Source organism: Syngnathoides biaculeatus, chromosome 5, assembly GCF_019802595.1.
Source record: "Syngnathoides biaculeatus isolate LvHL_M chromosome 5, ASM1980259v1, whole genome shotgun sequence".
NCBI lineage: Eukaryota > Metazoa > Chordata > Actinopteri > Syngnathiformes > Syngnathidae > Syngnathoides > Syngnathoides biaculeatus.
In genome coordinates, this window is record NC_084644.1 from 12,088,578 (window position 1) to 12,114,712 (window position 26,135).

Here is a 26,135-nt window from a genome sequence, read left to right on the forward strand (position 1 = left end):
ATGCTGATCCTCCGTGGCGCCTGCATTTATGCAAATAGTAGTAATTAGGACGAGATATGCTAACTGCTAAGCAATCATCACATAGTATCAAAACTCTGAAGTGATTGGGTGATACAGTACACTTGTAACATGTTGTATGCCTGCCTGGAACCACATTGCATTGCAGAGTAAGTTTAATTCATCAGTTTCTGAAGAGAAAATAAGACAAACCAGCTCTATAAAGCCACACGGCAAGAACCAGAAATGAAATCAATAAGAAGACAGGGGCTTACATAAATACGGTAATGATCACAATCTCTATTAGTCTCACAGTAGACATCTGCATTGTTTCAGCTGCGAGTGAACACAGGAAATGGGGGGAAAAACAAAATAATAAAAATGGCATAGACACCTGACATCAACAGCATCCAGCATTACAAGGTTGATGTAATACAGTGAAATAAATATTGACGCCATAATTTCTTCAACTGTGCCAAACAAATGAGCGTTCATCTGAGATGACACGCTGTGGCGACCCCTAACGGGACAAGCCGAAAGAAATACATAGAGTAATGGCTATGCGCAATTCCATATGTGGGATTCTTTTTTTTTTTTTAACCTAATTACACAACATGCACTGCAAAAACTCCTACGGTAATGATCTTGACTTAATTCTAAAAATATGGGAATGTTATTTTGGTCTGGAAGTGAAAGGTTGACATTACATACTGTGATTGGCTTTTTCGGTGTTTCTGCTTTCAACTTTGGTCTCCGCATTTCCGGTTTCAACCAAGAATTTTAATTTCACTCGTTTTAACTATTACCATAAGCCAAAATAATTTTAATGAAGCACGTTTTCATTCATTGTCTCTGATGCGACCGCCCCCAAAATGCCAGCTTCTTTTACACCATGAATGAATGCTCAAGTCTCGATTCAGATCGTTTAATTTGTCGTCTTTATTGAGAAGAACACACAAAGTGTCGACAGCTCAACCCAACACACAAACTCCCATTCAAAAAGTGCATCCACACCCAGACATACAATCGATCCCTTTCGAGTGCGCTCCGTTGACGCGTGCAATCGGAAGAAGTGACGTCCGCGCAGCATTGAGGGTGAGGGTGCAACTCAGAAGCCGGGTGCTCATGCTGCATTGGTGAGGCCTTACCTTCATCATTTATTTATTTTTACAAGTGGTCTAGTGGGTGCGTCATAATCCTGACAAGGTGGCGACCATCGGTCCCTCCCATCAGTAGTCTTGAAAACCCAAAGAGTTCTTCCCCTGCTGCATGCGGCCACGTTGGGCCTGAACGCGTGTGGCATTCAAGCTCTTCCTCTGGCCGCTTTTTGGGCTCGTCCTGAATGTCTTTTTCGTCCGTAAAGAGTCTTAGACGGTGTTGCGCGGCGTACCGTTAAGGGCCACGGCCTTGCTGCGCGCCGGCGAGCTCAAGGGCAGCGTGCCGAGTGGGCGTTGTGCCGACATACCCACCTCGAACACTTCGTGGATGGCCTTTCGGAAACAGTGGAAGTTATAGTCGATCAAGCCTGACAAAACAGAGATGAGAAATGGACAAAAATTATGCTAAGGAAATGTAACGCATTCCTAACAAATTGCAAAATTGCAATTTGGGAACCCGAAGATTGCTGGGATAGGCGCCAGCATGTCTGCGAACCGAGTGAGGATAAGCGGTACAGAAAATGGATGGATGGAATTGAAAATGACACAGCGTATCATCTCAGATGAACGCATATATATGTTTGGCACAATTTTTCCGCCCGATGCCCTTCCTGACGCAACGCTTCTCAGGGAGGGGAGGCCCCAGTGGGATACGAACCCACAACCCCTGGTTTACCAAACCAGTGCTCTAACCACTGAGCTATGGGGCCTCTAATGTTCTTTCTTCATGATGCTGTTTATTTTATGAAGGGCTCCAGTTCTTACTGCAGCAAAACAGCCTCAAAATATGGTGCTGCCACCTCCATTGTTCACAGTTGGTATGTTGTTCTCAGGTCTACAAGCTACCCCCTTTTCCCTCCAGATGTAACATTGGTCATTATGGCCAAACAGCTCTACTTTACATTCGTCAGACCACAGGACACTTCTCCAAAAGTTAAGATATTTGTCTTGGCATCTTTTTGCCAACTGTAATCTGTCTTCTCATCCAGTGGCCTTTCAGCCCATGTCGATGCAGGGCTCGTCTCACTGTAGATAATGATACTTTCTTACCAATTTCATCCAGCAACTTCACAAGGTCTTTAGCTTTTGTTCTGTTGTTGATTCGCGCATTTCGTACCAAAACGAGTTTATCTCTGCAACACAGAGCCTGTCCCCTTCCTGAGCGGTGTGATGGCTAGACCTTCCCATCATGTTTGTACTTGCACACAACTGTTTGAACAAATTAATGTGGCACCTTCAAGGATCTGGAAATTGCACCCAAGGATGAGACAGACTTGTGGCGCTCCACAATTCTTTCTCTGATTTCCTGGCCGATTTCTTTTGACTATTGCATGATTTCAAACAAGGAAGCAGAGTGTTCGAGGTGTGGCCATAAATACATCCCTAGATGTGCTGACTCATATTTTGTCAGTTAATCTAGTATGCTTCCAAAGCAATGACCTCATCATCTGGGCTTCCCCAGGTTCTTTGAAGACATAGTACTTTTTGTTTGTTAATTTTTTACCTCGAATTAAAATTCTCTATGAAAATCTCTGTCATTATTGTGGCATTTAACAAAATTAAATAATTTTGGTGATCCTGACTGATCTGAAACAGGAGAAGTTTAGTCAAACTTGACTTCAGATAGTGAAACAAAAAATGAAATGTGCGTTTGCACACAGTCTATGTAAGCTACTGGCTTCAACTCTGTATGAGCCGTTTCAAGCCCACTAATACCAATGTAAAGCACTTGAAATCACTGTGCTTTTGAGGTCCATAATTTGTCACATTAGTTTGGGGATGTTATACCTTTACGCTCGAAGCTTTCTTCTCTCAGGATGCAAACTAGCGCCAAGAACTTTGTGACCTCCTTCAGATAGAGCACAGTGGTGTTGTTGAGCTTGATGATCGCCATGGACTCCTTGTCATAGGCGCTGCCGCTGCCATCCTCCCTCAGACTGGACCGTCATTGGAAAAAAAAAAAGTGATTGGTTAAACTAGGTGCTTCGCTACATCACCCTAAATTTTGTTATTATTATTTTTTTGGGGGGGAAAACAGAAAAAGAAACATTCTGACCCTTAAACTGAAAAGCGCTCACCCGTAGATGCAGGAAACATCTATGACCACGTCAATCATGTCACAGCACAGCTCATACGACTGCATGTCAACTGGGGAACTGTCGGTGGCGATGTAGATCTTGCTCACCACGTCGAAAAGGAAGGCCTTCTCGATCCCTGAATTCTGGGAGAGCAGTGCGAAACTTTAAATAAGCGAGCAAGAGACAGGAAGTGACATCACAAACATATTCCCCCTTACAGAAATGAAGATGTTGAGCAGGTTCTCCAGCGTAGGCAGCTGCGGGATGAGCTTCTGCACCACCTTGCTGAAGGCCTCGAAGATGGAGTGGTCGTAGATGCTCGTCAAGTAAAAGCTAAGCCGCAAAAAAAAAAAAAAAAAAAGATGAAAACAAAACAGGAAGTGAGGAAGCAGATCCCGTCGCTTACTTCCTGAAAAACTGTGATAAGCTGATGGTCACATGTGTGACCAGAGGAAAACTGGCAAGTGTGACGCCGATTGAAATGGAGAAAAGTTGACAATGTCACCTGATGTGAATGTTAAAAATTTGTCTGCCACCCCAAAACAAACACTTGTATTAATAGTTAAAACCTTAAACTCGAAATATACCCCGAATTATGATCCCAAAATTAAAAACATAATTTGAAACTCACTTGACAACATTATCCTTAAAAACAAATGGCTTAGAGATCATTTGATTTGGAAAGAAATGCAGCAAAACTGCGAGGAGACTGTCATGGACATCGTTGCTCCACAACCAGCAAAATGTATTGAATACTATTCCCTAACAACTAATTCATAACCTTTAGGCCTCAGTGATAAGTGCGCTCGTTAATTTTTAATTTATAGTTATGTTACCAGATTCATAAATCAAATCAGTTGGATGTCAAATCAACTTTCTATTAATAACTACACTAACTAAAATAATTGTTTAAAGCAGGGCTCAGCAACCTTTTTGAGGCTGAGGGCTACTTCGATAGCACTGATCGTATGAAGGGCTCCGTGACCTGTTTGCGGCAAATTTCAGACTCAGTTCATTTCACGTCCATAAAATATTTTTGTTTTAATTTATTGTAGTAAATGACATTGCAGGTATTTTAAAATTTTAATTCACGTAAACAAGTCAGATTCAGAATTTAAAATCACCAATAATAGTCACAATTTGTGGCCTATGGTATTTTTAGAACATACCTCACGGGCGCCTAATATGGTCCTTGCGGGCTACCATTCGCCCGAGGGGACCGCGTTGGTGACCCCTGGTTTAAAGGTTTATAACTACCTTAACAATGATGCTAACTTTGTTATCCCATTGATGAGGCTTTACAATGTTTATACATATTAAGATGGCTGACTTTAGTGGTTTGATGAAATACTCAACATGTAATCCTCCTTGCATTGTATTGAATTTTACAGTAAATTTCAACTGCAAGTTGCAATAAACAACTCATAGCTTTCCCACTTTTGAATGTTGTAAAATGGCAGGGTTCACTGTAGTATAGCTCATGCTCAGAGATAGCTCGTATGGCTGTTAGCATTAATGAAGCCCCATCTACTTGTTTTTTTTTTCCCTTTAGAAGGTGCAAGAGGAATTTAACAGAGACGCATTAAAGTAATGAGCAAATATCTGCAGCACAAGCCCACAAGCTCTGTAACGTTCTGTCAGCCACAGACACAGCATAGTGTATGAAATGCAGTGCAATATGGTGGTTTGGTGATAAAATGCTGCTTCTACAAGTGAAAATACTATCCATGAGGTATTCCATGACTGAGTACACGTATTTGTCTTTCCCTGCGGTCTATCCAGAATCAGTACAAACCAATATCATGAATCATAATATGTCATACGTGTCGCGTACCTGAGATGGAGCTTCTCCAAGCTGGCGTCGGCCAGATCGTCATTGGCCCTCTGGTGGATGTCCCGCTGGGTCTCGATTTTGTGGTCGTCAGAGAGCCCGTCTACTTTGTGGATAAACACTTCAAAGTTGATGTCTGGGTTGACCCGGTACGCCCGCGACACAGTCAGGTGGAGTCGTCCCAGAGCTTCCACGTAGTCGTCCTGAAAATAAATACAAGAGGAAATATCACAATTACAATCATCTTTACTGGCCCAGTATAACACACACAAGGAATATCAATACATAGAATTTATATATCACATAATACATATAAACAACACAGTTGCTGGTAAACAGCGGATTATGACCTGGGTTGTCTCAGAGCCGCAGCAAAAAAATTCCGCCTGTGTGTATTCCAAAATTAGGAGATAGCACATTAATTTTCCACCTTCCGAGGTAGAATGAGAGAAGTAAAGGGCCGGGTCACAGCCTGTCAGTCAGAACCCATAAAATGTTCAACCTTCGTACGTAGGGTTGGGCATTGTTTGAATTTGAACGATACAGGTCCGGATTCCAGTTTCAAACAATTCTCAATTCTTTTAGGGGGCTAGGTCAAAAACGTTTGAACATCCATTTTCTTAGCAGCCTGCAGCACAACCAAAAATCAACATTTGACTTAAGGTGTTTTATAACCAGTATCAATATCAAACGTATGCATAAAATGGCCATGTGTGTGGAACGAACCCAACTGACTAAGTCATTAATACATGGTACCTCTACTTATGAAATTAATTCGTTCCGGAAGTCGTTTCGTAACGTGAACTTCTCGTCAGTAGAAGGGCATTTTACATGTAAATAGCCTTATCACCTCAAATGGTTTATGTGTGGAACTTTTAACTTCCTGCTTTAGCATGGACCCTTTTATTTCAAAGGGTACGCACCATTTTGGCACAAAAAAAAAAAAAAATTCATGCGACGCCAGAAGGGTAACGAATGGAACCAACATAAAACATAATTTTTTTTTTAATTCCCACCAATGAGACACAAGATTCATGTTTTTGATACTACCAGACAAATTTTTCATGAATTTTGTCCCAAGTCCTTGAGATATAAAGTTGCTCATTTAATTTTTGGTGATGTCAGAGCTCAATGTTAAGCTGGTAATGCGGCTTTTTCTACATTCTTTCTAGTATGGTCATTTATTTTTGTGCTCTTACATTGATTTGAAGGCTAAAATAAATGCTGAAAACCATCAGGGCCAATAAGCCCACAATTGTTAAATGGGGAGGGGAGGGAGCTGCAATTTGACATCTTATGGGGTAAAAACTCTTAAACGCAGTATCAGAGGAGTTTCAAATAATCCGATAGCAGGATGCGGTGTGGGGATCTGCTTCACCTGAGCATCGATGACGAAAATGAGGGCTCCGGTTCCTCTGAAGATCATCTCATAATCGAACGTGGGGTCAAAGAAGTCCACCTGGCCCGGGAAGTCCCAGATCTGGAAGTTGACGAAGGAGCTGCTGGAGATGTCGTCCTTGTAGATCTTGTTGGTGCTCTCCAGAAACAAGGTCTCGTTGGGTGACATTTTGTGAAAAACCACCTAAAAACCACAACAACGTTTGCACTTTCTTAACCAAAATACAAGTGTGAAAGGTTGCTAACCACTGGTTATTTATTTAACTATCTTTAAAGAGAACAGAGTAACATTTCAATATTCTATCTTGCTTTTAACTTCTCGTTTGTATTCTTCTTAACATTTCGTGTTGAAAACGGCAAAAAAAAAAAAAAAAAGCATACAGAGTTGAACAGGCTGGGGTCTTGCATTAATTTTTAGGGGCCTTATTGGAAGATATAACAGAGTGCAGAACTAAACAGAAACCTGAATTTGAAACCCGTAACTTTTTATTAAAAACACAACATAGATTTGAAAGACCAACTCTTGTTCAAAACCTTTTCCTTGGCTTGAAAACTTATATTTCGAAACCCTTAAACCCCACTTGGAAGTCATAACCAGTCACTCAGATTTGAAAAATGTACAGGTGTTTGGTCAGTCATGCCCACAGATATAAAGTTGCAAGTGTGTGTTCTGTTTGTAATATAAATGTACCCCTTTAAGAGCAGGGGGGCGGTCAGGTTAACTAGGAAGTAGAAGAAAGACGGAACAGTCTTCATGTGCGCTGAGTGTGTGCGACAAGTGCGCAATGGCGCATCTTAGAGGGAACATTGGTCAAAACTACACAAAATAAGTCACGACTTTCAATATCTATATATTTATACTCATAACAAATTTTACACTGTGCAAATTAGTGAGTGCGATGGCGCACGGGCACGTATGCGCCAGTCCAATCAGTGACTGTAAAACCATTTGTAAAAACCTTAATCCAGATTTACAAACCTAATTTGATACATGTTTAAAACCTCAACTTGGTCTTGAAACCCCATTGCAAAACCCTAGCACTGGTTTGAACCCATTAAGTCTTGTTCAAAACCCTAACCTGTTTAACACCATCAACCAGGCTTGAAAACCTAGATTTGAAATCTTTGTTTCAAATCCTAAACCAGTCTTGAAACTGCTTTGAAGCTTCAACCCAGGATTGATACACACCTTTAAATCTTTGCTTGTCTTGAATTCCTTGCTTTGTTTAAAACTGCAACTTGGGCTAGCACGCCTCTTTTGAAGCGCTAACCTCGGTGTGAAACACAAATTTTGAAACACTAACCAAAGCTTGAAATCCTACCCTTTGTTGAAAACCATAAACCAGGCTTCAAACCCTAATTTGGAAACCTAAAATGTTTAAAACCCAATCCCAGGCTTGAACCATTAATCTCATAGTTAGCGTTTATGTGACTATTTCTGGTTTTGAGAGTGACAGTAAATCACTCAAATCCATATTGATGTTATATACAAGGTTTTTGCCGTATTATAGGGCAGTTTCAGAAGCTCTTGTGTGACATCAGCCAGATGTCACATGCACACAAGAGTGGCAGGAAAACAATGTGTAAGCGAGCCTACAATCAGCACCGTCAGCTCACACTGAGAAATAAATAAACTTATGCTGGCAGCAGTGCGTAAGCTCTTCAAGTCGCAGGGGCAATGAGGCAGCAAAAAGCCACATCACATGTTTGCCAGTCCAGCTGAAAACTGATTACTGCTCAGAAACTTGTTGCCGTGCAGTATATAGCTTACAATTGACCGATAATAAAATACAACGGGACAGTCTCATTTTTTTATTTCAGCACAGTGCGGCCAAGACAAAAACATGACACCACAACCACGTTCATTGACAAGTGCATTATCAAAATATAAAGTATAGTTAAGTGAATTTGAATAGCGCCAAAACAAGAAGCAGGGCAAAAGTTTGGCAGGCTGGGTTATTATGCCTTAAAGCTGTGATTCTCAAAAATCCGTGGCACACTGGCACCCTCTTCTAATATGTGAAAGAATGAATTGTTCAGTCCTTGGCGAGGTTGCTTTAAAACTTTTGTTTTAAATCCAGCACAGCACATTTCTTAAATACAGTGAACTGAGATGCAAGTTCATTCGTTCCATGACTACACTTGTATTGCAGAACACTCTCCCTATTTAAAATATGCAATTTAATGTTCGAGCCCGCTGTAAAAACACCCCAAAAAGAAAAATTGGGCTCAATATTGTACTCTATAAAAACACAATAATAAGATTCTCTTCATAATCTGGAAACAGACAAAACATGGCTGAACCTAGCTTAATGTCTGTCCTTGTTCTTCGTGGTCTGATTGTGATTGGCAAAATATAGTGCCACCAATAGATATTGTTCTTCATCTGCAAGCAAATTAATGTGAACTGAAGGTGGGAGTCTGACGCTCACTCGCATCTAAAACTTTACTCATCTCAAGACCAAAAAAATGGTCCGGGGAAAGCTTATAGACTGTTTTCGACTGACATCACACACCTTACGAGTTAGAACGCGGCTGCCATCTTGGTTTGGTGAATTCACAGAAACACACGTAACTGAGCAGGAATCATTTCAGAAAGGGTATGAATGGGGGTGCACTGATATGTTATCGGTTGCTCAAACGGCCGTTGTAAAGCGTTTTTCTTTCGACTGCCAGCTGTAATCAAGAACCAGTGCGAGAAAACGGAGCAGTTAGCAACCAAACAGCGACAACTGTGGCTGTCTTGTATTAGCAGATCCGATCTAGCAGCCAAGCACAATACTCATGTGTGAATGCAATGCATGTCTCCAAAATCTGTATTTTCTGCTTTATTATAATAAGTTTGAAAAAAAGAGTTACACCATAGCTAGCGGTTTTTTCGTGAGTTGAGTTAAAAATGTAGCAGTGGAAGCGGAGAAAAAGGTGCGGGGTTCACTTGGGACTCGTCCCGGTCGAACCCCTCTCTCTCTCTCTCACTCTCCCTCTCGGTACCAAAAACGAAAATAATAATCTACACCTCTTTCGTTGGTATAATAAACATAATTTAACAATGCTGACTATAATCACGCGGTACATATTTATATGGCATTATGCAGTAAACTAACTTTAGCAGTGTGGAGACACAGGTTGCTTACAATGGATACCGTCACATGACGAACCCAGCCATTGATTAATTGGTTGTAGGCCTCCAGACCTTTGTAATTCTTTAGTTGGTCCACAGTATAAGCACTTGTTGAGAAGAGGAGATAGTGGACGATGTCTGGATAAGTTAGACGCCCACATCTGTGTGCTCCATTTGTGTTTCTCCAAGGCGTATGGGTCGATATTGTCGATCAGAGCACACCACTTGTCGTAACGGTTTCTTGAAACAATATCTAATCAGCACCGATAACTTTCCAAAGTCTTTTAACAGTCGTACGAACATTTGTGTTACTCCGGTGTGGATGCAAAAGCATTAGAGTGAACAGCGCCTCAGTAGAGTGAACCCATCCAACTCGGCCAGGTGCCCTGGATGTTGTCACGTAGTCAAAAACAGTCTATATCTCAAAAACTCTTCAATCAAGGCGTTCTTATTTCAAGGCATCACTCTGCAGTTCACTCATAATTAACTGTTAAATATAATTCATTATCATTTAATCTTTCAGAACGGTTTGTTTCCAAATATTAATTTTTGTACAAATTCTATTCATGCATGTTTAGCTGGTGACCAGTCCAGGATGCACTACGCCTCTCTCCCAAAGATAAGTGGGAAAGCCTCCTGCACGTCAGAAAGAAAAAACAGACTTTAACTTTTGTGCACAATACATTTTACGGGAACCATTGTTGAATTATAACTTTTTTTTTTAATTTTGTCTCTATTTAAGGTGTGTTAATTAATGTTCAAACTGTGGATTGCGTTAGTTTACAATAGTTCTTTTAAGGAACAAAACGTGCCTTGTTTTATGAACACACAGGCCTACTAAACTTCTCTATTTTGTTGTCATTCATGGTGGTACTTGGAGAGAGAAAGTCTTTTGGGCGGTGATACTTTATGTCAAAATTTTACAACCGATACCTTAGGAAAGGGAAGCTGCCGCCGCTTCGCTCCCCCCCGGCCAGTGTGGACATAATGTTTGATACCCTTAAAGTCACATGACGATATGTCAACATAAATCAGAGAGATGCACTGAGAGCATCTGGCCGACCGGTTAATAATTTATAGCCTCACTTCCCATTGGAAGACAGTTTAGCTGAGCATTGGGGCTAGCTGTTAGCTAATAGTAGTGGAGTACTTGGTTATGTGATATTTGTAGCTACATGCTAAACACATAGCTAAGCTCTGGGCTAGCACACCTTCTGAATCGATGACTTGCCACTTCGCCTCAGACCCATAAGCAGGATCCTCGGCTTGCTGTCGGACGGAGCCGGGCTGTCCTCGATGTCCGCCTCTTCCTCTTCCCCGTAGCCAAAGTCTTTGGGGAACGAGTCCGCCACTCCGTAGCTCCCGGCCAGCTGCTCCACCTCGTATTGCATCGACATTTTGGGCCAAAAGCGACGGTCGCCTTATCCCCCGGGTAGTATCACCCGCTGGTATCCCCCCCCCCCCCCCCCCCCCCTTCTCCCGGGCCCTGTGCCAACCTTCACTTTTGGGCCGCCACGCCCGTATTCCAACCCACCAAATTCAACTCGAGTGTAGCAGAGAAAAAAGGTGCGACTACAGGGGCCATTTAATACTCCATTTGACTGGTGACCACCGCGCTGAACCCCACGTTTCCTTCGGATTTCCTCTCCCTTGAAAAAAAAATCGACATTTCATCCCGCCCTTCTTGCTTCTGATTGGATACTCGTGCTACAATGCGAAATACGATTGGTCCAAATTATTTGTCACTCCGCAGAGGGCTCGTCGCTGTCACCTGACTCATTTCGTGACCTGCTGAGCAGCCCCCCCCTAAAGAAGAGATTCCCCCCCCCCGCACACTATTTCCTTATTTCCTTGGTAAAAACATCCAGATGTATTATTATACCAGCGAAAACACTGGATAATTTTGTTCTAAACCTAAACACACGCTAAAATAGTAAGCAGCACTCTTAAGACAGGGTAAACATCCGTCACACGTAAGGACAAAATAAAATTCACAGTCATATTTTTTTTTCAAATTAACAACATCTGTGAAATAAATAAATTACTCATATCACTGCCACAGGTTTGACGCGTTCATATACAGATTTAAAATCAATCAAAATGGGCGAAAATACAATGTTTATAAACGACTCAGCGTGAACTGTGACGCTGGGGTAACATCGGGATCTGACGTAGGGCACTGAGTCGTCGTCCCTTGCTATTATAAGCAATGATTTGGGAAATATTAAAACATATACGGCAACCACATTGAGACTTGTTGATAAAGTTGTTTAATGTGACAATGAGGCAGCGTCCTACAGTGAAGCTCGACTCGAACATCAGTCGAAGGCGCTGTGACGTCATTTACACAACTCCCAGGAACTTGAAAACATTGCTTGAATTTAATTTCGCCATTTGTTTATATCCCTGTCATAATATACCCACAATTGTATCACAAACCCAAAAGGGATACAATTAAGGAAAATAAAATAATTTCAAAAAAGTCATCTATTTCCGGTCAGATCCGGAACTCTTCGTCGCTGACTCCAAACTAGCGTCACATCACAGCGGGGGGTTTCGTTTCCAAGTGGGGAGTAAAAAAAACAAAACAAAACATCGTATTTGTGTTCAGAAAGTTCAACAATAAGGGACAACATGTCGAATTATAAGGTAAATTTGTTTTCATCAAAGCGTCGACAAGAGGTTGTTAATCCGTAAATTTGTAACTGCTGGCTAATCTTATTGCAATTAAGTCAGTTGCACACACCTGTTGCAAAACTGTACTTTTCGTTCATTTCACTCGAAAAATATTTGACCAATGTTTGATTTTAGCAGTGTTTACCATTGATAAAGACAAAACACATATATGGTGAAATCTTCGACGAAGTTTCGTTTTTGGCATTCTATTCTTATTTTTCGTTGTTTGTTTTTGTTTCTTTGATTTTCTTTTGTTTTAATCCACAACAGGCTCCAGACCACAAGAGAGAGCAGTTTCGGAGATACTTGGAGAAAGTTGGTGTTGTTGATAGTCTCACCAGTGGTAAGACAAAAAAAAATGCAATCGAACCTCTATCTGTGCTGTTTATTTCAAATCAAAATCGACCGAACAAGACACTACTACTTTGCTCAATGTATATTTTATATGTTTTGGGAGGGATAAAATCTTAGCTTAGCAAACTCAGTTTGTTGGCAAGATAGCTCTGGTCAATAGTTACTAACTTGTTGGTTAGTTAGGTAAATAAATAGTAAAATGATCTATCCATCCATCTATTTTCTCAGCCGCTTATCCTCACAAGGGTCGCGGGAGTGCTGGAGCCGCCCTATCCCAGCTGGCAGGGGGCGGGGTACACCCCGAACTGGTTGCCAGCCAATCGCAGGGCACATGGAGACAAACAGCCGCACTTACAATCACACTTAGGAGCAATTTAGAGCGTCCAATTAATGTTCCATGTTTTTGGGATGTGGGAGGAAACCCACGCGGGCACGGGGAGAACATGCAAACTCCACACAGGCGCGTCCGGGATTGAACCCGGGACCTCAGAACTGTGAAGCCAACCTTTTCCAGCTGACCCACCTCGCCTCCAAGATTATCTACTTTTTGTTATTTTCAAAGAATCACGAAAAGTTATTTGTGCAAAAGTAATATTCAAAATGTAACATTATTTAAAATGAGGTTAACATCCTACATGTTTGTCCTCCTTACAGGAAGTAAATGATTGTATGACTAAAGTTGCTTTCCCCCCCCCCCCCACTTTTTAGTGTTAGTGGCATTGTATGAACAACCAGAAAAGCCGACCAACGCTCTGGAGTATCCTCACAGCGGAGATAAACGGAGATAATGTCTTGATTTGTTGTAAAGACCAGTCCAACGCTGTATAAAGATGCCTTTAACCGTAACCATCCAGATTTGTTAAGCAGCACCTCGGCACGCCTGGCCTCACTGCGGCTGACACGGAGGCTCTGCAGCAGGAAGTGGTGGATCTGAGGCAGAGGTGTGCCCGTCTGGAGGAGGAGAACTTAGACCTCAAAGCCAGGGTGAGCGTCTGGATTTTCTCAGAATTTGAAGTGGGGGGAAAAAAAAAAAAAAAAAAAAAGCTTTCCATCATTCCCATTTGACTCATTTAGAACATCTTGGAAACCAGTTAAGAGCATTTTACATATTTACCTCGTCCATCCACATTAATTGATAAATTCAAAACATTGCTACTTCACAAAGTTCACTTTAAGATCGTAACGCACACAGATAATTGGGCTGGTTTTGTCTCCATTTTGTCACTTCCTGACCAGGGAAGATAAGCGCCAGACTGTCTTGAGATTTTGAGGTCTGAGGTGTGTTAAAGGTGTGAATATGTCCTGACAATAGGGTCAGAAATGGACCGGTACTGCCAATCGTAAATATTAATATTCAATATTTATAACCAAAAATGCTTGTGTGTGTAGGAAGCTGACTACTACCGAGTCATGAGTGTATGAATTGTGACGAGAAACGGAATGTCACCAATCAAGAAGTCACCTGACTACAATTTGTGGGGGTGTAAGGAATGCAAATAGCAGGGGAACACTGAATTTCGACCAACTAAGAATATTATAAGTCTGACATTCTATATTAGTTAATTGTACCACATGTCAGTTAATCTTCATTTTTACAATCTGGAGGGGTTTTTTTTTTTTTTTTTTTTTTCGATTTTGGTTGGATTCTCCAGTGGTTAATTAACATGATGTCCCCTTCCTCTAGCTGCAACGTCACGAGCCGCCTGATGAGGGCGCTGTTGTGGAATAGACTCCAGCTTCAACTCCACTTTTTGATGTTTCTTCAGAGGTCATTCAGTATTCTTTTTTTTTTTTTTTGACTGATTTCTATTTTTGACAGACAAACATCACGACTTGTAGTTTGATGATCATAATTGCAGAGGTCTGTTGACATGCTTCGGTGTATGTTCAGGTCACATTCACATCAATATTACAGCTTTAAACTTTTTTTTTAACTTTAAACTGTTACTGGTTGTCAATTACAAAGCAGAACACTGCAGATAAAGAGCCATTTTAATATATGATCACAATCCTTGTATTACTATTCAGTAAGTCTTGTACATTTTGTTGTTAGATTTGACAAAGGTAGAGATTCAGTTTCTTCACATTTCTGAGTATCTGAATGATTAAAATGTTTTGCACATGCTACTCACGTATTGGTTGACTTTTTTTCATGTGGGGAAAACAAATCACTTTCATAAAACTAAGTAAGGGGTGGAATGCAGTTTTACTTGCTGGATTATGTGAAGATAAAATTCCTCCCCTCATTTAACTATGTAATGTAGTAGCAAGTTTATTATTACAGTAGATTATGTGAAATTTTCATTCAGCTACAGAGTGATGGGGGTAAATACAGATTGTCATTATTATGTGAAAATGACTTTCAATAAAAAGGAAGAATTGGTGCAAGTTTAGTAATTTTAGTTGCACATCTGGTGATGTAAAAATGATTCATTTCGATTAAACTGTAGGGCTAGTTGAAATTTTACAATCAATAGTCCTCTGTGAAAATGAGAGATGTCCATAAAAGTACAGAATGAAGCGTTCATTGGTTTCTGTGTCATGTTATGGGAAAATGATTGACGTTGTTTTTTTACAAACAAAAAGATTGTGATCACTGTGGTGTATGCTGGCACCGAGAGCAAAATTTAGGGATCCATTAATCACAGCAAGTTGTCCAGGTCCTGAAGGAGCAAAGCAGCCCAAGAATATTAGATCACATTTGACTGCTGGTGTGATTGTTTTTCTGCAATCCTGTGCTAGATTTACAGCAGATGTAATGAGACACACCTTCCAAAATGTTCAATATAATATAATTCTCCCAAAGGGCTTGGGAAACATTAAAAAATAAGGAAACTCTATTTTCTTTTTGGTCAGCAGTAATTTTTGGCTTGGAACTCAGCTATAGATGCCATTTTTGCCAGGTCTCTTTCTTATAATTGTGTCATAAACATTTACCTTAACTGAGGCAAGGGAGGCCTGCAGTTCTTTAGAAGTTGTCCGAGTTCCTTCGTGGCTTCCGGGATGAGTCACTGCTGTTCTCTTGGGGTTCATCTTTGTCAGCTGACAACTTCTGGGAAGATTCACCACCCTCTGGTTTGCTGGAATCCTAAAGCTTTAGAAATGGCTTTTATAACCCTGATTTCTTGCTTGAACAGCTCTGGAAGTAAGCAGTCTTTTGTTTGGTCAGTGAGAATTACCCCGAAATGTTGATTAGTTATAATTAATTAATGATTTAATGGGGGCAGGGGGTCATCTCATTTTACAGGGCCCAGAAAAATGAAACTGTTTATCCCTCCTTAAAATCCAGCCATCCATTTTCTGACCCTCTTATCCTCACAAGGGTCGGGGGGAGTGCTGGAGCCCGTCCCAACTATCTTTGGGCAGGAGGCGGGGTACACCCTGAAGTGGCTGTCCCCTTCAAATGAAATAAATTTTAAAAGAGGCTTTTAAAGGTCAAGTGTCGTCAAACGGATGTTTTTTGGTATATTATTAATGAAAAACCCACAGCCAATATGGTCCCATGTGTTTTTTCACCACAAAACATGATTTTGACGTATACAGCTTTTTGTAACTCCAGCCATGAAAATCCTCTCAGGAATTTGTTGTCGAGAAGAAGCAGGAAGTGACGTAAAGGATAGTCGCGCCCCCTCGTGGCCTCGGTTGTTTCCATTAGTTTTACCTTCGCGAAGGTAGCTCGTTGTTCCTTCGTGTTAGCCAAAATCCTCGGTTATTGCATTGCTGGACATTGCTTGAACACTTGGGAGAATGGAATTACCCTTCATAAGTTTGAAAGAGACCCTGTTCGTTGTGAAAAATGGATTGCACAGGTGCAAAGGACGAGTGCTTCGTGGGTTCCAAATAACAGGTGGGTGTGTATACAGCTACTAAAAAAATAGTTTGGGGCGGACCACGTAATCGGTCTCTCTCATAACGTAGCAAAAGATCCGCGTATGAAATGTGGCGGTGTGCTCGTCGCCCAGCGAACAATGTCTCACTCAGCCCGCAAGATAGCCGCGTTCGGCGCTCACATCTTCCACGAAGGCTGCGCGTCGGGCTTTGCGACGGGGGCGGCTCTGAAGAACCCAGCCGAGAATGTGTTACTTAGTGGTGTGCGAGCATGAAGCGCGCCGGCTCGACTGTGAACAAAAAGCAGCACCGCTCGGCTCAGTCATAAGCCACACCGGCCGGCTGCGATGAGCCGCGATGGCTCATCTCCGCTGCGGAAGTGGATCGGACGGGATGCGGTTTGGCCGTGATGGCATATCATCTGAATATGGCTCGAAACAATAGTGTAATATTGCCCTGAGGGCTCGAAACAATAGTGTAATATTGCCCCGGTAACTTCACTCGGTTGTGTGGTGTTGTCCTTTTCGAAAAGAGCTTCCGTGTCAGAAGGGGCGTTGGAAAAATCCGAATATCTCTGTTGTTCGGCTTCTATAGTTGCAGGGACTGCGCGTTTTCAACGGCGGAAGTGACGATGACGCGACTAATATGGATGTCGAGGGACACTAAATTGCGCAACTTTGTGCGTGGATGACGCACTCTCCGCTGACTTTTTTTTTCGTATAGACATTGAAGTGAATACAGTCATATGTATTTTTCATTACAATATCTATTTTAGAATGTTTCTAGGGATGTCACCCGCACTTTAAGTCCACTTGTTATATTCAGCTGATATTTACATTTGTCTGTTCTTAAAGGGGGAAGCTATGCAAAAATAAGCGAGGAAGGCACAATGCTTTTTTCACAGCATCAGTCCCTCTCATAATAAAAAAAAAAATCCATGGTATACATTTGTAACAGTTATAACAGTGTTGCAGTTTACCTTGCGGCGGAATGGACTGGCGATGACTTCAATCTCTGTGGGTCACGGGGCCTTTGCTCTTCTCCCCCGACTAAAGTCTACCAAAAGAAAAATAAACAAATTGGTTGGCATCACCTCATCCTAAATGACATGCATCACTCAATGAGGTCCAGGTTAAAATTGCAAACAATATAAACCCCACAGGAAGTCCATAATATTGTATCCATTTAGGTCAGGATTCTGTTGACCTCAATCACTGGAGGGCTACCGGATTGTTTGGAAATATCAAATATTGTACAATACAATAAGGTGTGTAGCTTTAAAGTGTACATGACAATGCTACCAATAATCACACTCCGATACAGTACAGATTCATGTAAATAAGACTTAACATTCAATGAATGTGCTATACTTGGAAAAAGTTACATTTTGGACCCCGAGTCAATGTTATTGTCCACACAGGACCGGTTCCATCTGTAAGCGTGGTGCTCTTCAAAAATAATGGATGGCATTACAGCGTTTTTACCACGTGAGTCTGTTTGGAAGGAAATCCATGACCACTCCTTTATTCTCATGCTACAGTTTCAAAGCAAAGTTCTAAATGAATCTGTCCACTCACTAAATTTACACATTAGTTTCTACTCTAAATAGATTTACATTTCAACTTGCAAACACAGTAATTTAACTACTTGAGAATTTTAATAAGTAACTAGCATATTAACAGCTAGCTAATTTAGTCACAAACATCTGTTACACACCAAGTCAAATGTTTGCTTTTCAATTAGTTTTGTACCCATTTTGTAACAGTATTTAGCAAATGTTACCCAGTTCCATAGTTAGCCGCTAGTTAGGATGCTACTAATTTGTTACGTCACTCTTAAGGAGTTTATTCTGGTTTATTAAATGAACTACGATTGTTCACATAAGACAGACACTGTATGAAAACTGACTTTTATTATCACAACTTGTATTAAAACAAAACTAAATAAAATACAATACTTACTGTAATAAAACCTTAAGGCACTAAAACTAACAAATAGTGAGCTGTTATGCTAGGTGGATACAGGCGAGATGAAGATGTTGAAGACCACGGCGAAGAGGAAGAAAACCAGGTAGCCCACGATACACATCCAGAAGCGAGGGTCCTTCAGCAGCTTCTTGTTGTAGTCGCTAAAGAATACGTAGCCCACCGTCATGCCGGCCACAATCCCCCCGAAATGAGCCACGAACGACACCTGGCCGTCACAGGAAATGATACGTTAAACTTGCTGAAATGACCTTTTACACAGGATCAGTCAAACATTTTGGAATTAGTTATCTGCTTCTAGTTAATTAGTATGCAGACTTATTACTGAGCTTAATTAATCGGAGCTAACTTTTAGTTGAAAAATTATCAAACTAGTCAATCAGTATGGTTAGCTACTTTTATCTGTTTGGTAAATGAATGTACAGTATAATCCAAATATTTTTAATCAGATTCACTAATGATCAAAATAATCCTTAGTTGTACTGCTAGCTAGCTGATAGCTAACGACTAGCTAACTACTAGCTTAAGCGGCTAGGTAGGTGCAGACTAGTTGGAAAGCCGGCACACAGGTCGGTTTTTGCAAGGGAATCTGGCACCAACAGGCGAAAAAACAGAGCCGGGATTCTACCTGTAGCCATGGTTCGTTCGGCAAGGGATCATTGTTGTTGTAAGCCATTTTAAACAAAAGAGAAAAACTTTTCTGTATGGAGACACAGGCGCTAAAAGGTGCCAGTCCAAAGTCAAATTGTGTCAGCGTAGTCTCTTAGCGGTTCCATGAAGATTTTTCAAATAAAGAAATTGGATTTTTCATTTGTTGGACTATTATTTTGCAATACCGCAAGAAGTAACAGTTTGATAGTGAGTCACTAGTCTTTCTGGGGCTTTAGGCGGCAGGTGCTAGCACCAATGAAAGACCAAGTGCATATATTGCTTTTCTAAGTGCAACTAGGGGGACATTTCTTCGATAAAGATAAACTATGTGAAGCATGAATCAAGTCTGAACGAGTAGTTGATCTACTGAAGCCATTTTGTGGCGGGGTTATGTTACATGCTCAAGGCGACTAAGTTGGATTTGCAGCTAACACGCAGCAAGCCGACACTCCCACCTTCATGCCGCCCTCGTCGCCGGGAAATCGTCTGTAGAATGCGAAGCCAAAGTCCACGCCCACTGCAACACAGCATACATCTCAACTGACTGGAATAAAAACAAGATGGCTGGTTCAAATGGAAAAATAGAAGAGGTCTGCCTACAGATGATCACGATGACAAGGATGCGAAACACCCCGAGCAGAGGGATCATCTCTCGGAAATTCTGTGGCAAGAAAGAAATGTTCAAAATAGTCATTGTATTTTTTTCTTGGAAAATTACTGTTTTCTATTAATGACTTTTTATTCCTCTTCACTTTACTATTTTATTTTTTGTACAAGTAGGAATTTTTGCTGGTAGAATTATAGCTATTTAAGTAGAGTACTTCCTCAATTTTATTCTTACAATACTTGTCTCAAATACATTTCTATTGTAAAATGAAAACTTTCCACATAAGTGACAGTTCTCAAAAATTACAACTATTCTTTTTCTTGTAATAGTATAACATTCTGACAAATACATTTCCTCCGCTATTATTTGCATATACCTAATTCTGACATTTTAATCACAATTTATGAATATCTCATAAATTAGAATTGTTTTTCATGGAAAATTGCCATTTTTCTTGTAATACTAAATTAAACACTTTATAAAATCACAACTTTTTGGTTGCAATATTGCGACTATTCTCTTAAAAATCACAATTTTTTGTTGTGATATTGCAACTGCTGTGAAATCACTGTTTTTCCTTGTGGTATTTTAAAAAATGTTTTACAGATTTATTTTTAAATTGGGATTTTGCAAAAGTAAAAAAAAATTGCGGAAATGAAAATCAGCTTCTCAGAATATCGTGACTATTCAATTAAAATTGCAGCCATTTTATTGTCATATAAATTTATTTCAGTAAAAACTAGGTTTTTGTCTAAAAATTCTCATCACTAATATTTATACTAGGTATAAGTATCATATTTTTGTACAGTTCAAAATTTTCTCTTGTAAAATTCTGACTTTATTGTGGTAAAATTACACATTCATTTCATATCAACCCATTCATGGGCAGGGTGGTAATTTTTTTGCCTTATTGAGATAAAAGTCTCCTAACAGGCCACAATCAAGGAAATAATTTCATTTATGGTTAAGTTATATGATAACTTGAGGCAGCCATGTTGTGTCAGGAAGGAAAGGGAAATAACTCCGTGCTAACTTTGACCGATGAGTTATTCACTACTGATACCAAATTATGGCTTCAGATTAAAACGGTTAAATATTTTAATGTACTGAAGGATATAATGCGTAAAAATCACAATGTCCCAAAAATTGGACGCTGCCCACGAATGGGTTAATACAACTATTTTCGTTCAGTGACAACTTTTCAAAATATTCTTTGACTTTTTTTTCTGGCAAATTTTCCACAGTAATAATCAATTGATGGCTTTTATTCTCCTAATCCTTTGATGTGATTTACATTGTGTACAAAAAGTAGGCTCACCACCACAGCGTTCATAAAGTAGCCCCCAATGAGGGCATAGACCCCCCCGGAAGCTCCCACCAGGGCACTCATGGGATCAAAGATGGAGCTGGCCAGTGAGCCTGAGGAGAATGTGGTGGAATTGATGTTCTAATGTCTCCATAAAAATGTGTCATCACTGAATGTAACATTTTTTTTGGGGGGGCATTACTCACCTGCCAAGACTCCCGCCAGGTAAATCATTCCTACTTCAAAGCCTTTGTGGACCAGCTCCAATGGGATGCCCAGCAGCAGCTGCATGAACAGGTTCCCCAAGATGTGCTCCACGCTGGATGGAAACAATTGACATTTTGGAGTTGGATAGGACTGCCTCTCTCCCCCTGGCCTTTTTTCTCCTGAGTGAGGGGCCGTTTGAAATTTACTCTTTCCATCGTTGTAAAGTAAAATAGTAAACAAAATAAAGACAAATGAGTTTCTCCAGTTGCATTTTGATAATTGATTTGATTGAAAAAAAACAATATTTGCTGAGTGAGTGGGAGTATTATGTTTGTTCAAATGGCTTGTAATTCCCCCCCCCCCTCCCAGTTACCCCCAAACTGGGAGAACAGGTGGCTTAAATGTCTGCCAAGTAACAAATGACTACCCAATACAAATGAAAAGTTTGGTTCATCTTCATTCCGACGGCGAGCGTTCAGAAGTTGTATTGATGCATTTATTCTTTTGAAAATAGAAATAAAATGTTTTCGCATATTATATACAGTATATACACTAACACTCATGTTTTAGAACATTCCCGTGTTTTCAGCTTTTTTAATATTGAAATTTCTGCAGTTCCATTTCTCATTTTACTCCAAAATGAAAGCACAGAACAAAAACTATTCAAGTTACAAAAAGATATGGACTAAATCAACAAACGAAAAAATATTCTAAACCGAACAGTTTCGACAGAGAGTCATAATTGCCAAATATTTTAAAACGTAATTTCAAAAGAGCCATGCAATATTTAAAAAAATAAATAAAGGTGTATTTGCCCATTTATGTCGAACCAACACTTTTAGAGTCCAATAAAGTCTCTGAATTCTTTTAAATCACATTATGATGTTGCCAAGCAATTATGACAAAAGTATTAATGCGACTTCAGGTGCTTCCTGGTTTTGCTAATGGCTTGATAGTCTGTTTCATACATGGTCAGATTAAGCTTCACGCAGGCGTTGAGCTTTCCATCTGTTAATCGTGAACATAATTCAATTTGATTTTCCATCATGCCGATGGGATGGTGAACAGCTCTTTCCCACAAAGGCATGTCTTTAATTCGTTTGATTATCTTGTCTCTATACGAAGTTGGCAAAATGCTGATTGGCAACGTCGACATACTCCCCATCTGTGAATTTCAACACAGCAGAACCCTCCATCTCCACAAAGGCTGTCCATTCTTGTTGAAAACTTCGGTACTCCTCATTTTTTTTTTAAGCAAGCTTTGTCAATAGCATCTCTGGACATCGACTACCACGCAAAAACTACGGCAACCCCACTAGGCCAAACTGTTTGTACGTCATTTGCGTTGCCTCCTACACCTAACTACGGCAACCCCACCAGGACAAACCTTCTCAGCACGACAGAAATCACATGTACAGTAGGTCGTTATGAGGGCTCCGCGAGCCATATGCAACCACCAAAAGACCCAGGTATGGCTCGCGAGCCATAGGTTCTCAACCCCTGTTCTAAACATTTGATTCATTAAAATAGATACCATGGGGCAATACAACAGATGAACCCACCTTGTGGCATAATCGTTAAAACTAGAAATCAAATATTCATCAGAAAGTTATTACTGTTATTACTAAAGTTATTACCTGCGTGGCTACTTATCACTTGACTTTTTTTTTTTAAACACTAATAATAAAAAAATGGAAAAATTTGGTGGTGTAAAAAGTTTGACCCACACCAAAATTTTGCGGTTTAAAGTTTTTGGTCTTTAAGTTTTTTTTCCTAGAGATGTAATATACAGATAAAACATCTTATCCTACCAGACACTGTACAGGGAGTCCTCGGGTTCCGAACGAGTTCCGTTCCTAATGTAACTCAAATTTCATTGTAAGTGGGATTTCACCATTAAAGTCAGAATTTATGTAAAAATGTTTCGTATAAAAAGCAAATACATGGAAATGAACAAATAAGATGTACTTACCATGACTGCTGAGAGGTGGATGGAGGAGGAGAAGAAGAAGGGGAGGCTTTGCTTAGCTATTGCGAAGCAATTTGGTCCTAAATCCATAACCCATGTCGCCTCTCCATCTCGACAAGTATCAAACAACGCTGTTTTGGGATCACTGTATCCGAATATGAACGGAACCCTCACGTGCACTAAAATACGGACAGGGTTTGTCTAATAATTGTCACCACGGTCGACCGAGTGAAGCTGAGCTCTTTAACGATGTTCGTCGGTGCCTCTCCTTTCTCCAATTTTCTTATGATCTTGAGTTTCGTTTCCATGGGAATGGATTTTCTTTTAGCTGCAGAAGCATTGCTAAAAAGACGCAGCTTTCCTTTTTTGGGGTCACAATGTCTAAAAAGGAGGGCAAAAAATTCAAAGATAACTCCTGGCGCACAAACACGGACAAGCACCATGCACATTAGCTAGACAAAATGTCGGATGGGGGACGAGTTTTGTAAAGTCGAAACGTTTCAAGTCGAGCCATTTTAACCCAAGGCCTCCCTGTAAACATTTTCTTACATAGCCTGTACGTTGGTCGGCACTCACCCGGCATGGACAAACATGTAGGAGAGAAAGCGCCACGCTTCCTGCCTGTACTCGGGTCGGTACGTCAGGCGACTGTTCCAGATGCCCTCCTCAAGCGTCACCCACTGCTTCTGAGGCTTCCACACAGCGTAGTAGATGAACATGGAAAGCTGGACATATAATAGCAAATGCACACTTTGTTTACGTTGAGCTCATTGTGACCATTTTGGCCTTCTGACATTGAAATTCTTTTTTTTTTTTTTTTCCACCCTGGTTAGTGGAGGTCATTGAACACATCGCTGGAGCACTTCCTCTATGACTGGCAGACATCTGCAAAAGTCATCATGAATCCAGATAATATTCTGCGATAAGAGTCTTTGGTATGAACTAAACATCTGTTAGTGCCATTGAAGCCCTTTGTTAGATCTTGTGAGAGGTCCCAAAAATAACTGATTTGTATCGATAGCACTTTGGCATCCTCTCATTGGGGTAAAACCTATAGTAAGTGTGTGTTAACTGGTAGACTGAAAAAATGTTTCTCACAATGTGCTACTTGATTTTTTTGTGGATATCATTGTCTCATATGACTGCTATATATGTATTTTTTTTTTTTTTTTAGTGAATTCTCCTTTGACTGATTGGTGCCTTACATTGGGTGTTGCCACGATGTTGTCACCCTATTCACGTACCCAGCTCTTACCATCCCACAATGAATTTTCCCCCTTAAAACCATAATTCAACTGGACTGCTTGGACCAAATGTGATTTTTAGAAGGCTCCTGCTCGCCTTTGAGTTCATATGATGAATCACAAGCCACAAAGCAAGAAAGAAGTGATGCATGAGTTTCATTTCACCCAAACTCCGTTTCAGCTCTCTTACCTCGACAACACTGATGACGATAATGAAAATAGGTGGCGGGCAGCAGTTGGCCCGCTGCAGGTAGGTGCTGCGGGCGTCTGCCGGGAGCATCCACCTGGAGATGCTCTGCTGGAACTTCTCGCAGCATCCCAATTTCACCCTCCCGTCTGGAAGGTCTTCTTCGCCCGGTTTCTCATCTTCTCGCTCCACGGGAAACGGATCCCGCTGCTCCAGGTCCACATCACCCATTGTCGCTGTGTACCCGTACATCGGCAAAGCAGGCATTTTAATAGGATGCTTTTTTTTTTTTTTTTTTAAATCAGAATAAATCATAAAATTGGATAAAACAAATTGGGAAAAAAGTTTACCTGCAAAATATAGCAACTTGCCACGCACAGAAAATATGAAATTACAGATACAGCAGATGTATGGGGGGAAAAAAAGAGCTGTGTAATTGTCATTGACAACTCATTCGTCTCACCCCAAATAAACCACTGTACAATATCTTGTTTACTTCCTTTTAAAGATATACGTTAAGACAACAAACATTCTACAACTCTAAAAAAAAATTGACAAAAAGTGTCATTTGAATAAGCAAACTTACCTCAAACTTCAACACGAAGCGTGTGGGTGGAAGCCGAACATAAATATTAAGTAGATACTTGAGTTGGATGAATGAGTGTAGTCTTCTTCAATCGTCCGTCAATTAATTCGTAGTTTCCTTATTTATGGGGTTTAGATTTTTTTGTCGTCCTCAGTCGTGGAGCTCCTCCATGTTGCTTGCCGACTTGGTTGTCCCCCGTCTCGAATGAAAATTGAAAGAGGAAGACGATAGGAAAAAAAAATGGCTCTTGAGGATAATTATAGCCCCTTGAGTTTCTTTCCTCTCCCTTCCTCCCAGCGACTAAACAAACAAGCTGCACGTAACTCGGAATATTTTGCCGCCCGACTCAAGATTTCCAAGGTGCCCAAGGACCAACAACAGGAGGACGGCTAGCTGGTTGGCGGCTCTTTGGCTACCTACCTGATGCTACCTGTTAGCTTTTGTTAGCTACCTGTGCCACACCCGACAGTTGTGACGCCAAGGGTGGGCTCCATTTGTAAACATTTAGCAACCCGAACATGAATACCACCTCGGAAAAGACACAAAGGAAATTATTAAAAAAAACACTGAATTATGTCAACCAAACGTCATTTTCTAAATTGAACTACAGCAACCCAGAAAAGCGCAACTGTAAGGAATGAGTGTTGGTAGGAAATTGTATTGAGTTGGTAGGCTTCTGTACCACACAGTGGCGCTAGAGTCCCTATCATGTCACTCTCTTTTGACGTCTGCGAAGTTTTTTTTTTTTTTTTTTTTTTAAAGATTACATTTTATAACTAAAAAAAAAAAAGATGTTAATCAAAAATTGAAATCTACCAAACAAAATTTTAAATTAAACAGGCAGTACGTATTTGTACAAGTATCACTGTGTATTAGGTTTAACGTAAATATTAAATTCATTCTATCACAAAATTAATTTTTTAACCAGCTAATTTTAAGTGAAAACCAATTTT

At 40.5% G+C, this 26,135-nt stretch overlaps 3 protein-coding genes and 1 non-coding gene across 5 annotated transcripts; 1 reads left to right on the plus strand and 3 right to left on the minus strand.

The window, feature by feature from the left end:
- Positions 1-897: 897 nt before the first annotated feature.
- rragca (Ras-related GTP binding Ca) lies at positions 898-11,239 on the minus strand. The gene is made up of 7 exons (XM_061820012.1): positions 10,794-11,239; positions 6,442-6,645; positions 5,067-5,266; positions 3,451-3,565; positions 3,233-3,375; positions 2,943-3,091; positions 898-1,522 (listed from the first exon to the last, which is right to left on the minus strand). The coding sequence occupies exons 1-7, from the start codon at positions 10,977-10,979 to the stop codon at positions 1,365-1,367; spliced, it is 1,155 nt and encodes a 384-aa protein (XP_061675996.1). The 5' UTR covers positions 10,980-11,239; the 3' UTR covers positions 898-1,364.
- On the minus strand, positions 1,792-1,864 carry trnat-ggu (transfer RNA threonine (anticodon GGU)). The gene has a single exon. It is a non-coding gene; the product is annotated as a tRNA-Thr (tRNA).
- An 833-nt stretch (positions 11,240-12,072) lies between the features above and the next one.
- On the plus strand, positions 12,073-14,739 carry mycbp (MYC binding protein). The gene is made up of 5 exons (XM_061820015.1): positions 12,073-12,231; positions 12,529-12,601; positions 13,321-13,369; positions 13,467-13,596; positions 14,297-14,739. Exons 1-5 carry the CDS (start codon positions 12,217-12,219, stop codon positions 14,339-14,341), a joined length of 312 nt encoding a protein of 103 aa, XP_061675999.1. The 5' UTR covers positions 12,073-12,216; the 3' UTR covers positions 14,342-14,739.
- Positions 14,392-25,861, minus strand: rhbdl2 (rhomboid, veinlet-like 2 (Drosophila)). 2 transcript variants are annotated; one of them, XR_009795041.1, is made up of 11 exons: positions 25,183-25,861; positions 24,600-24,832; positions 23,742-23,890; positions 21,196-21,308; positions 21,002-21,102; positions 19,677-19,737; positions 19,532-19,593; positions 18,402-18,633; positions 17,420-17,496; positions 15,550-15,706; positions 14,392-15,275 (listed from the first exon to the last, which is right to left on the minus strand). XR_009795041.1 is itself a non-coding variant. In XM_061820013.1 (8 exons), exons 2-8 carry the CDS (start codon positions 24,825-24,827, stop codon positions 18,451-18,453), a joined length of 897 nt encoding a protein of 298 aa, XP_061675997.1. In that variant the 5' UTR covers positions 24,828-24,832; positions 25,183-25,861; the 3' UTR covers positions 18,333-18,450. The 2 variants fall into 2 exon arrangements, 1 of the variants encoding a protein (XP_061675997.1); XM_061820013.1 differs by lacking the exons at positions 14,392-15,275; positions 15,550-15,706; positions 17,420-17,496 and having other exon boundaries at positions 18,333-18,633.
- Positions 25,862-26,135: the final 274 nt, after the last annotated feature.